At 42.9% G+C, this 13,167-nt stretch overlaps 2 protein-coding genes across 3 annotated transcripts in view; both read right to left on the minus strand.

Moving 5' to 3' along the window:
* Positions 1-5: 5 nt before the first annotated feature.
* Positions 6-4,083, minus strand: LOC115578249 (gastrula zinc finger protein XlCGF57.1-like; the record flags this gene model as incomplete). Its single annotated transcript, XM_030411107.1, has 2 exons — positions 3,132-4,083; positions 6-1,574 (listed from the first exon to the last, which is right to left on the minus strand). Coding segments are annotated over exons 1-2 (1,813 nt in total), but the record flags the coding sequence as incomplete, so codon positions are not given.
* Positions 4,084-4,248: 165 nt separating this feature from the next.
* LOC115578271 (zinc finger protein 501-like) overlaps positions 4,249-13,167 on the minus strand; it is a 95,333-nt gene continuing 86,414 nt past the window's right edge. Inside the window, exons 1-3 of one of the 2 annotated variants that reach the window (XM_030411157.1) lie at positions 11,187-12,910; positions 10,686-11,009; positions 4,249-5,273 (exon numbers count right to left, since the gene is read on the minus strand). In XM_030411157.1, the coding sequence (XP_030267017.1) occupies positions 4,633-5,273; positions 10,686-11,009; positions 11,187-11,394 (1,173 nt within the window). In that variant the 5' untranslated portion in view covers positions 11,395-12,910 and the 3' untranslated portion in view covers positions 4,249-4,632. Of the gene's footprint in view, positions 5,274-10,685; positions 11,010-11,186; positions 12,911-13,167 lie in introns of those variants that run through there. The other variant, XM_030411156.1, reaches the window with a different exon arrangement.

Genomic DNA, 13,167 nt, shown 5'->3' on the forward strand with positions numbered 1-13,167 from the left:
TCCCTTTTGTGTAAATCTTTTACCACATTCAGAGCAGCTAAATGGTTTCTCCCCTGAGTGTACAGCCATGTGTTGTTTCAGATTTCTCCTTTGTATAAATCTTTTACCACATTCAGAGCAGCTAAATGGTTTCTCCCCTGAGTGTATGGCCATATGGTACGTCAGACTTCTCTTTGTTCTAAATGTTTTACCACATTCAGAGCAGCTAAACGGTCTCTCCTTTGAGTGTATGGCCATGTGGTGCATCAGACTTCCCTTTATCATAAATCTTTTACCACATTCAGAGCAGCTAAACGGTCTCTCCCCTGAGTGTATGGCCATATGGTACGTCAGATTTCCCTTTGTTATAAATCTTTTACCACATTCAGAGCAGCTAAACGGTCTCTCCCCTGAGTGTACGACCATATGGTACGTCAGACTTCTCTTTGTTGTAAATGTTTTACCACATTCAGAGCAGCTAAACGGTCTCTCCCCTGAGTGTACGATCATGTGTCGTGTCAGATTTCGCTTTGCATTGAATCTTTTACCACATTCAGAGCAGCTAAATGGTCTCTCTCCTGAGTGCATGGCCATGTGGAGTGTCAGACTTCCCTTTATTATAAATCTTTTACCACATTCAGAGCAGCTAAACGGTCTCTCCCCTGAGTGTATGGCCATATGGTACGTCAGATTTGCCTTTGTTATAAATCTTTTACCACATTCAGAGCAGCTTAACGGTCTCTCCCCTGAGTGTATGGCCATATGGTACGTCAGACTTCTCTTTGTTCTAAATGTTTTACCACATTCAGAGCAGCTAAACGGTTTCTCCTTTGAGTGTATGGCCATGTGGTGCATCAGACTTCCCTTTATCATAAATCTTTTACCACATTCAGAGCAGCTAAACGGTCTCTCCCCTGAGTGTATGGCCATATGGTACGTCAGATTTGCCTTTGTTATAAATCTTTTACCACATTCAGAGCAGCTAAATGGTCTCTCCCCTGAGTGTAAGAACATGTGTTGTGTGAGATTTCTCTTTCGTGTGAATCTTTTTCCACATTCAGAACAAGAAAACGGTTTCTGTCTAACGTGGCTCCTCGTGTGAATCATCAGCTTTGACTTTTGACCACCTCTGTTACCACAGTCTTCCTTGTCAGAACTACATTCTACACTGACTGTGACTTCATTGTTTATCTGAGAGTTTAAATCTGACCAAGGCTCTCTGGTCTCCTCCCAGTCAACATCACTGACTTCAGTCTCAGGTTCAGAAGAGACTTCAGTCTCGTCTTCAGTCTCAGGATGTAAATGTTGATCTGAATCTGGTCCTCCACAGTCCTCTCCACCAGCTTCTGTCTCCATCTGTTCAGATTGTCTTTGATGAAGCTGTGAGGACAGAGGTTTCTCTTCATCATCATCATCACTCCTTACAAGGACAGGAGTGAAGGTGACCTTGGTGAGGTCAGCCTCCTCCTGATTGGTCCAGAGCTCCTCCTGTTCCTCTTTAATGTGTGGGGGTTCTGGTTCCTCCTGGTCCAGACTGGAGCTGCACTCCTGTTGCTCAGGGGGAACCTCATCTTTGAACACCGACCGCCGGACATCTGCAGGACAAAGGAGACAAACAGACAGATGTTAGGGGTGGTTAATCAGCCCAATTTCCTGATTCGATTCGATTCGGATTATTGAAGTCTCGATTCGATTACAAATCGATTTTCGATTATTAACGATTATTGATCTTCCATTTAACATCAGTCAGCTGCTGAATTATTTTATTTATCTTTTAAGTAACACCTCACAGCACCTTCAATATTGTATAGTGTAACTGTAATATCAAAATGATTTTTTTTAATTTGTTTTAAATGTAGTGTTTCACTGTTAAAAGAAAGCTGCCAAGCTCAGCAGCCGAACTCATGTTAGAAGCATTGTTGGTGACGAGAACCAGGTCGTGTTTCTCTATTCCCCACTCGTCTGCCATTGCTTTGAGAAACTCACACATATTTGCACTTGTGTGGCTATCATCCATAGCTCTCGTCTTAAGTACGTAGGACATTAGCTTCCATTAACTGCTGACATAATGAGCTGTAACGGTCACATATGAGACTGTAGCTCTGGATGTCCAGGCATCGCAGGTTATTGCTACCCTGTGAGCAGAGTTGAGGGACACTTGCATGGAAAGGTTTGTCTCCTTGTAAAGATTTAGAATCGATTTAAGTGTGAAAAAGCTCCGGGATGGAATAACATATCTTCGCTCCAGACTGTGGATCATGTAGCGGAAGCCAGTAAGAGGAGGACTCCAGGTTGTATTACTATTTAAAAAAAAAAAAAAAAAAAAAGTATATATATATATATTTTTTTTTAATCGATTTTTGGAAATTTAATAATCAAATCATAATCATCAATATTATAATCGCGATCAATCAATAATCGATTTTTTTCACCACCCATACTGGATAGCCCACAGAGATTTGAGAACGCTGGTTTGGAAGATAGCGTTGCCAACAGTTAATTAGCGGGGCTAACAGCTGACCAGCGGGGCTAACAGCTGACCAGCAGGGCTAACGGCTGACCAGCGGGGCTAACGGCTGACCAGCGGAGAAAGGTGAGTCCACCAGAGCCAGATGTTCAGGTGTGCAGTCTTCAAAGTTTGTAGCGCAGCTCTATAGCTTGTAAAGACAGTTTGGCTTTCATATTTCAGCAGAAAAAGTTGTTTTGTTGTGGATGGAGAAGAGGCGATATTCACGCCAGCATCCGGTTGCCATCAAATCAAATGCTGTAATGTTTTCCTCCTCTGGTTGAATCAGACACACATCTGTTTATTGGCTTTTAGTGCTCGTCACATTTTATATAAAACATTAGTTAAATGAAAATCTATATTGTCATGTGACCCAATGGACTTCCTGTTGCACAGTGTGGTACTGAAGGCCGGAAGGAGTGTTACGTCACCCGCAACACTTTTCATGGCAGTTAACTAGTGACGTCATGATTTACTTTTAAAAGTCACGTTACGCAACATCATGTTGTTTCTGCGGTTATGGTTAAAAGTAAACATAAAACGGCTAACTCGAAACATTTTCACGCGGGAGCTCCATCTTTTAAAATATTCTGGAGGCAAACTGTCAAACTGAACCGAGTGTGAAGCAGAAGTGAGCAGAACCGACCTGTTCTGTGTAACTGGACCTGAGGCTGGAGAACAGCGTCCAGTAGTTTCCGTTGTCGCTCGTTCTCCTCTTGTGAACGACACAGTTCCTCCTCGTACTCTGCTATCCTTCCTTCAAACAGCCCAAATATCTCTTCAGCAGCCGCAGTCAGCCGCTGCTTCACCAACAAGCTCAGCATTTGGACTTTAGACATTTTCACACAGTCACACGAACTTTGTCTCCACACGAACTCCGTCACAAACATCGTCTGCTCTCCATCACACACTCGCTCTGTTCACAGCTAGCATGCTAAGCTAACGTGTGTAGAAACAGTGTTGGCATGACGACGGGACTCGTTGCCAACATAAACAAACACACTCGACATCATTTCGCTAGCGACAGTAACATAATCACTTCCGGGTGTCACTTCCGTTCGCCCGTCAAAATAAAACCTGAATTTAACTCACAAGTCAAGCCGACCACATATTATTACATAATAATGAGACGATATTAAAATGTGTTTGGCTCTTTTGAATGTGTTGTCACCTTCTGTGGCGAGTAAATAAGATATTAACCTACTCGTTATACTTTCTATATTATTTGTATAGAAATAACATTATGTTGTACTGCTGTCTGACTTTACATACACAAATCTGGTCATTTTTGTGTGGGCTTTTGACCAAGTCAAGAATAATTATGAATCCAGGGAACTAAAAACAGATAAATCAATAATCCAAAGCAGACCAGAATACAATGACACTATTATGTCATTATTAACAGTTATTTTTTACATACAACAAGGAGAGAACTACACATTTCACATGTGGCTTCATCAGATTCGCTCTGTGCTTCATTGCCAACAGCTGTTTCTTTAAAGGATCAATATGTAAGAATTCATGTTAAAACAGCCGCCACATTTCCACTGAAGTAAAAACATACATTTCACTTTACATAAAATAAAGAGATCCAAATGAATAAAAATCTGTCTGACTCATCTACAGTAGCACAGAGAACAACTAGATACAGGATGCATCCAACAACAGTACAAACTACATACATGTACTCATGAGATACATATCTTGTGTATATGTGAGGAAACTCTACTATGAGCAACAAATGCAAACAAACTCTGAGGAGGTGAAATTAAATGAAACATTTTTATTCAACTGTCATTTTCCATGTTTTACCATCCGGCTAACACAATCAGGTTCTCTAAGTGACTCTTGTCTCATAGAAACCATCATAAGTACAGAAGGTATTAAACAAATACATAATACAGTGATGTCCCTTCAGTCTGAACTGGTCTTAATAATATTCAGAGTCCTCTTAGTCTGAGACCGAGACGAGACTGAGTAAAAACGTAATCGAGTCTGAGACAGAACATTCAAAAAGTTCAAGATTGATGTTGAGTCCTGCAAGACAACCACCAAGTGAATGTTTTGTCAACAACACTTCAGCTCATTTCTCGACCGACGTGTCATTTGTTGTTTCAGGTGAAAATCTTTCACCACATTCAGAGCAGCTAAACAGTTTCTCCAGAGTGACAAGTCATGTGTCGTTTCAGATGTCCCTTTAGTTTGAATCTTGTACCACATTCAGAGCAGCTAAACGGTTTCTCCCCTGAGTGTACAGCCATGTGTCCTGTCAGATTTTGCTTGAGTTTGAATCTTTTACCACATACAGAGCAGCTAAACGGTCTCTCCCCCGAGTGTACAGCCATGTGTTGAGTCAGACTTCCCTTTTGTGTAAATCTTTTACCACATTCAGAGCAGCGAAACGGTCTCTCCCCTGAGTGTATGACCATGTGTCCTGTCAGATTTTGCTTTAGTTTGAATCTTTTACCACATTCAGAGCAGCTAAATGGTCTCTCCCCTGAGTGTATGGCCATGTGTTGTGTAAGACTGTACTTTACTTTGAATCTTCTGCCACATTCAGAACAAGGAAACGGTTTCTCTTTAACGTGGGCCTCTTCACCAACATCATCACTCTTTACAGGGACAGGAGTGAAGGTGACCTTGGTGAGGTTAGCCTCCTCCTGATTGGTCCAGAGCTCCTCCTGTTCCTCTGTAATGTGTGGGGGTTCTGGTTCCTCCTGGTCCAGACTGGAGCAGCACTCCTGCTGCTCAGGGGGAACCTCATCTTTGCTCACTGACCGCTGGACGTCTGCAGGACAAAGGAGACAAACAGACAGATGTCATGGGAAAAACAACAGGAGCCAGGCTGGATTACTTTGGGATCATCATAGATCCACAGATTCTTCTGTTTTGTAGCTGGTGACCATTACTAGCTGGACATTTATCATCAAGCCCATTAAATAAAGAAGCAGCCTTGTAACTGATATGTTGGCTAGTGGACCTAAGAGCTGGCCACAGCAACCTCCCAGAACAAGAACCAGTAACCATCTCAATGGCAGACATCCAAGAAAGAGTGTCAAAGATGAAGAGCTGGACAGCACCAGGCCCTGATATGATCCATACGTACTGGCTGAAGAAGCTAACTGCAGTCCATGAACGCCTAGCAGCACAGATGAACCAGCTGCTGAGGGATGGGACCCACCCAGAGTGGCTAACCCAGGGCAGGACAGTCCTAATCATGAAGGACCCCCAGAAGGAACCCATCCCATCCAACTACCGGCCAATTACCTGCCTCTGCACAACATGGAAGGCCCTGTCAGGCATCATTGCGGCAAAAATTAGTAAGCATGTGGCTCAATACATGAGTGAGGCACAGAAAGGAATTGGCAGTAACACCAGAGGAGCCAAGCACCAGACTACAAGAAAGCCTACGACTCAATGCCGCATACATGGATACTGGAATGTCTGGAACTGTATAAGATCAATAGGAACCTAAGGGCCTTCATCCAGAACTCGATGGAAATGTGGAAGACAACCCTAGAGGCCAATTCAAAGCCGATTGCCCAAGTCAACATCAAATGTGGCATATACCAAGGAGATGCGCTATCACCACTGCTGTTCTGCATAGGCCTTAACCCCCTCAGTCAGATCATCACGAAGAGCGGCTATGGGTACCGATTCCGTAGTGGGGCAACAATCAGCCACCTGCTCTACATGGATGACATCAAGCTGTATGCCAGGACGAGCAAGAAAAAGACTCACTGATCCACACCACCAGGGTCTACAGCGACGACATAACGATGTCATTCGGATTGGACAAGTGTGGCCGGATGGTCTCAAAGAGAGGCAAGATGATCAGGACTGAGGGGATTGACCTACCAAAGGGCAACATAGGTGATATCCAAGACAGCTACAAGTACCTTGGCATCCCACAGGCTAATGGAAACCATGAAGAGGCCACAAGGAAGTTAACCACAGCCAAATACCTCCAGTGAGTAAGGCAGGTCCTGAAAAGTCAGCTGAATGGTAAGAACAAGATCCGAGCCATCAACATGTACGCACTACCAGTCATCAGATACCCCGCTGGTATCATAAGCTGGCCAAAGGAGGAGATAGAAGCCACAGATATCAAGACTAGAAAGCTCCTCACCATGCACGGAGGGTTCCACCCCAAGTCCAGCACCCTGAGGCTATACACTAAGTGGAAAGAGGGAGTCCGAGGGCTAGTGAGCGTCAAGGCCACGGTCCAGGATGAAACATCGAAAATTCGAGAATACATCGAAAAAATGGCCCCGAAGGATGAACTGCTAAGTGAATGTCTCAGGCAGCAGAACCCTGATGAGAGTGCAGAGGATGAGGAGGAGCAGACAACCTGGAGGGACAAGCCCCTACATGGCATGTACCACCGTCAGATAGAGGAAGTGGCTGATATCAAGAAATCCTAAAAGTGGCTGGAAAATACAGGACTGACAGACAGCACAGAGGCACTAATCGTGGCAGCACAAGAACAGGCCATAAGTACAAGAGCCATAGAGGCCAGGATCTACCAGATTAGATCAGACCCAAGATGCAGACTGTGCAATGATGCCCCTGAGACAGTCCAGCACATAGTAGCAGGGTGTAAGATGCTAGCTGGATCAGCGTACATGGATAGGCACAACCAAGTGGCTGGGATAGTATACAGGAACATCTGCAACCAGTATGGAATAGAAGTACCCAAATCCCAATGGGCCATACCACAGAAGGTGGCTGAGAACAACAGGGCCAAGGTTCTGTGGGACTTCAGCTTCCAGACTGACAAACAGCTCCTGGCTAACCAACCGGACATAGTGGTGTGGGACAAAGAGCAGAAGAGGGTGGTGGTGATAGATGTGGCGATCCCAGCTGATGCCAACATCAGGAAGAAGGAACACGAGAAACTTGAGAAGTACCAAGGGTTGAAAGAGCAGCTGGAACGGCTAGAGTGGTCCCCGTGGTAGTGGGGGCACTCTGGGCAGTAACCCCCAAACTGGGAGAATGGCTCCAACAGATCCCAGGAACAACATCTGAAGTCTCAGTCCAGAAGAGCGCAGTCCTAGGAACAGCCAAGATATTGCACAGAACCCTCAAACTCCCAGGCCTCTGGTAGAGGACCCGAGCTTGAGGACGACAAAGATACCACCCCACCAGGGTGAGAAGGACATTTTATATATATATATATATATATATATATATATATATATATATATATATACAAAATGTGATTGCACTGTATAGATTTTCAAAATGTTTCTTCCATATTTGGACTCCTCAATTTCTTCAACTTGAAGAAATTGAGGAGTCCATTGACTCAAACAATTTTTGGAAAAAATGGCATTCATTCAACTAATCAAACAAGGAAGAATTGGCTATTTAAAACTGTGAAATATGGAAGAAACATTTTGAAAATCTATACAGTGCAATCACACTGAATTCAGACCAAAATAATCTGCTCAACATACTAGAAATCCTTGAATCAATCATTAAAGACAACCAAAATCCTTTAGATTATGAGATTAGTGAAGGGGAGCTGCTGGCTAAGATCCAGGCCCTGCAACCGAGGAAAGCAAGTGGCCCTGATGGCATCTTAAATGAAATGCTTCAGTTTAGCAGCCAGAAAATCAAGACTGCCATACAGAAATTATTCAATCTGGTACTAAACATTGGACATTTTCCTGACACCTGGAGCCAAGGGCTTATCACTCCAATCTTCAAAAGTGGGGACAAATATGATCCAAACAATTACAGAGGCATATGTGTCAGCAGCAAAAAAAAAAGGTATTGGAGGAAAGATCTACGATATTATTAAGACAATGTATATAAATAATAAATGTGCTGTCAAAATTGGAACTAGGGAAACAGACTTTTTCCCCCAAAGTAGAGGAGTGAAGCAGGGCTGCAGTCTGAGCCCCACCCTGTTTAACATCTACATCGACCAACTGGCAAAATCCCTGGAAGAGTCAGAGATCCCTGGTCTCACCCTTTCTGACACAGAAGTCAAATGTTTACTGTTTGCAGATGACCTAATACTGCTCGCTCCATCAAAGGAGGCTCTAGAAAAGCAACTAGATCACCTGCAAAAGTTCTGTCAGACCCGGGCCCTGACCGTTAACCTGGAGAAGACAAAAGTCATGGTCTTCCAGAAACGACGCAAGAGTCAGAAACATCCCCACAGGTTCCACCTGGACTCTACAGACATAGAACACACACACAGCTACACATATCTAGGACTAAATATCACATCAACGGGTAATTTCAATCTGGCCATTAAGGATCTCAGAGAAAAAGGCAGAAGAGCTTTCTGGACTATAAAAAAGTCTTCAAACATAGACATCCCTGTCAAAATCTGGATGAAAATATTTCAATCGATAATTGAACCAGTTGTATTGTATGGTAGTGAAGTGAGGGGCCCTCTCATGAACCAAGACTTCCAAAAATGGGACAAACACCCAATCGAAAGCTTGCACACTGAGATCTGCAAAAGCATCCTCAAAGTTCACAGGAACACCCCCAACAACGGATGCAGAGCTGAACTGGGCCAATTTCCCCTTTTAATTCGGATCCAAAAAAGAGCAATAAAGTTCTACCAACACCTCAGAGCCAGCGAGCCCAGCTCCTACCACTACAAAGCCCTACGATGCCAAGAGGAGAGCAAAGAAGGGAGTCCCCTCAGCCAGCTGGTCCACAGGCTGAGCTCCAACAGCACCGGGCACCAAGACCGCCCTCACACCATCCAGCCCCACCAAATTATAGCAAAAGAAAAAGACAATTACATCAACTATTGGACATCCACAACCAAAACCCAAAGCAAACTTCAATGCTATTTGGCCCTAAACAGACAATACTCCATGGCAGATTATCTGACATGATTTCCTCCACATGAACCAGCTGATCCTGACTGGGTTCTTACCTGCACACTGATATTCTGTTTACTATTGTTGTTATTATTGCACACATACATACATACATACATATATATATATATATATATATATATATATATGTATATATATATATATATATATATATATATATATATATGTGTGTATATGTGTGTATATATGTGTATATATATATATGTGTATATATATGTGTATATATATATATATATATATATATATATATATATATATATATATATATATATATATATGAATAACCCTGAAGGTGTGGTGGAGGGAGGACCAACGGAGCAATGATGGACAGCCCACAGAGTGCTGAGTACCTTTCGGCGGTTTGAAAGTTAGCGTTGCTGGGCTAACAGCAGAGAAAGGTGAGTCCACGGAGCCAGTTGTTCAGGTGTCCAGCCTTTAGTCTAAGTTAGTAGCACAGCTACTAACTTTTGTTACTTTTGTTCGGTCCTGTAACGTTGCTTTGTGGTACATTTCTCAGTATTTATTTGAGTGAAGGACCTGTGCAGTTATCAGTCTAGTCAGACCGACACACCCTCGCTCCGCGCCTCTGGATTATCCATTCACACTGGGACGGCTCACCAATAAGCCGGCTTAGCGTATCGGGGGCGTGTCAATCGGACCGTCGTTAACTACACGGGTCCTTAATACAGAGAAATGTTCCACAAAACAACATTACATGACCAAACAAAAGTAACGTAGTACCTGTAACTGTCTTTGGCAACTTATATGAGGAAAACAATTCTGCAGATATACGCGAAGCAGCGTCTGTGCTCCCACCCATCCTACTGACTCTTCCTCACATTTCTGCCCGAAAAACAGCGTCTGTCACCAGCAAAAAGCTGTAACTCACTGAGTGTTTGGATGAAAATAAATCACAGCGACCGTCAGCTCTCCTGACCGAGACTTCAGGGAACTTTCCCCCAGAAAACAGCATCCGTTCCGCGAGTGAGGGAGTCAGATTGACAGGGGGACACGGGGGAACACCTTGAACGTCATCATCAGGACGTGCACCGTCACGCCTCTTTAGGAGCTGCAGCGCCGGCTTTCTGTGTGAATTCACTGCGGTTCGTCTATAAGGCGGAGCTTCTTCGCTCTGTGTGAATCACCATCTGTGGGGAATTGGCGAACCGCGGCTGCGGCTTTTATGCGTCTTCTCCTGTGTGAATGGGGCTAGTTTAACAAGTTGGTCCCTGATTCGGACCAGAGCAAACGAATTATAGGTGTGAAAACGCCCTCAGGTTCAGAGGAGTGTGATGTCTTGTCATCATCAGCTGGCTGTAAATCACTACCTGTATTTAAGTTCCTGGCTGGTTCTGGTCCTCCACAGTCCTCTCCATCAGTTTCTGTCTCCATCTGTTCAGTTTGTCTCTGATGAAGCTGTGAGGACTGAGGTTCCTCTTCATCTTCTTCACTCCTCAAAGGGACAGGAGTGAGTGTGAACTTGATATCAGCCTCCTCCAGCCCTGGAAGCTGCTCTCCCTCCTGATGGGTCCAGAGTTCCTCCTGTTCCTCTTTAATGTGTGGCAGCTCTGGTGGGTCCTCCTGGTCCAGACTGGAGCTCCTCTCCTGCTGCTCAGGAGGATCCTCTTCTTTATTCAACTGCTGCTGGACGTCTGTGGAGAAAAGTACAGTGTACATTTATTCAATTACTAATCTAAAATAGCTTAAATAGCTTCTTCAATATAAATAGTAATGAACTGAAATTCAAGGCACGAATATAAAAACTACTGGTTTAGTGAGGCAGATGATGTCAGCTGGTTTCATTGTAATAAGAAGTAAACAGAACCGACCTGTTCTGTGTAACTGGACCTGAGGCTGGAGAACAGCGTCCAGTAGTTTCCGTTGTCGACACAGTTCCTCCTCGTACTCTGCTATCGTTCTTTCAAACAGCTCAAATATCTCTTCAGCAGCCGCAGTTAGTCGCTGCTTCATAAAAACTCTCAGCGTTTGGACTTTAGACATTTTCACTGACTCACACGAACTTTGTCTGCTCTCCATCACACACTCGCTCTGTTTACAGCTAGCATGCTAAGCTAACATGTATAGAAACTCAATGTAAACAACACGCTCCACGCCGTTTTGTTAGCGACACTAAGTACAATCACTTCCGGGTGTCACTTCCGCTCGCCCGTCAAATAAAACCTCAATTTCTACTCACATGTCAAGCAGACCACACATTACTACATAACAATGACACAACTAAATTATGAATTAATGAAATTATTTGAACTCTCCGAAGATTACAAGAAAGATAAATGTGGACATTTCTCATTATGATTCACATTTTGGACATTTGATGTCTTTACTTCTCTTTGTGTTGTCACCTTCTGTGCCAAGTAAATCAGATATTAACCTACTCATAATATAATCTATATTTATCCTTATAGAAATAATACTACTTTATTGTATTCCATAGGTTGAATGTTTTTTACTCTGTCTTGTCTTATTTGTCTCTATCCTCTCTGAGACACTGTATGTTTTTTATGTTCCTAAACATTTAAGAAAATAAAAATAAAATCAAGAATTAGCAGTCCAAAGAATTCAAACTGTAAATGTCCAGCAGAGGGCGAACATGACACATGTAAAGATGTTCAGACAGCCTGCAGGCTGATGTTCAGACAAACAATGTCTGCTCATCAATGGTTCCGGTGGAGCAGAACATGAACAACAAAGAGTGGACAAAAAGTAGTGATCCAACAAAGCATTGATAATGGAATATTGATGAGCTTCTCTGCATCCCTTCATCCTCCTGTCAGTCCTGTCATCACCACAGAGTTTGTCACAGTTACTGATGTCTGTCTTCTGGAATTTCAACGCTCCTCTCCACTCTGTGAGGAGTTTTTTTTTTTCCTCACCACCTCTTAGACACCAAGAGACCAATATGCTTTGACCCTTTTGGCGATTTGTTAAGTCTTGTTAGCTTCCCAACCTACGACTCCTGTCCTTCAGGTTTTGCTTTCTGGTGTAAGTAACAATAAATACATATATTACAGTAAACACAATATTTTATCATCTTATGAGGGGACAACTACTTGAAAGTTCCTCATGAGTATTTCCAGAGGGATCCCTGTGGAGGGGCCCGACTCCTAGGATGGAAACCACTGGACTAAAGTAGATCCAACACTGATTCATCAGTATTATATAACTATGTTGTTTCTACAAACAACAAGCAGAGAACTAAATGTTTCACATGTGGCTTCATCAGATTCACTCTGTGCTTCATTGCCAACAGCTGTTTCTTTAAAGGAGCAATATGTAAGAATTTATGTTAAAACAGCCGCCACATTTCCACTGAAGTTTCCATCTACAGTAGCACAGAGAACAACTAGATACAGGATGCATCCAACAACAGTACAAACTACATACATGTACTCATAACATACATATCTTGTGTATATGTGAGGAAACTCTACTATGAGCAACAAATGTAAACAAACTCTGAGGAGGTGAAATTAAATGAAACGTTTTTATTAGGGCTGCACGATTCTGGAAAAAATGTGAATCACGATTTTTTTGCTTAGAATTGAGATCACGATTCTCTGGCACGATTTTTTTCACAAAATGTTTATTGCACTGATGAACAAAAGTGCAAAATGTTTATTGCACTGATGAACAAAAAAACAACATGATAGTATGGCAGATACTACTGTGCCTCTGCCAAAGCAATGTTTTTTTGTCCATTTCAAGTTCTATCATTGGATGAGAAATTATTTTTACACAAATAAAAAAAATAAAAAATCAGTCTCCCAAGATGAGAGGGCATCCTTTTAT

The sequence above is a fragment of the Sparus aurata genome, unplaced genomic scaffold (assembly GCF_900880675.1).
Source record: "Sparus aurata unplaced genomic scaffold, fSpaAur1.1, whole genome shotgun sequence".
In the NCBI taxonomy this organism is placed as follows: domain Eukaryota; kingdom Metazoa; phylum Chordata; class Actinopteri; order Spariformes; family Sparidae; genus Sparus; species Sparus aurata.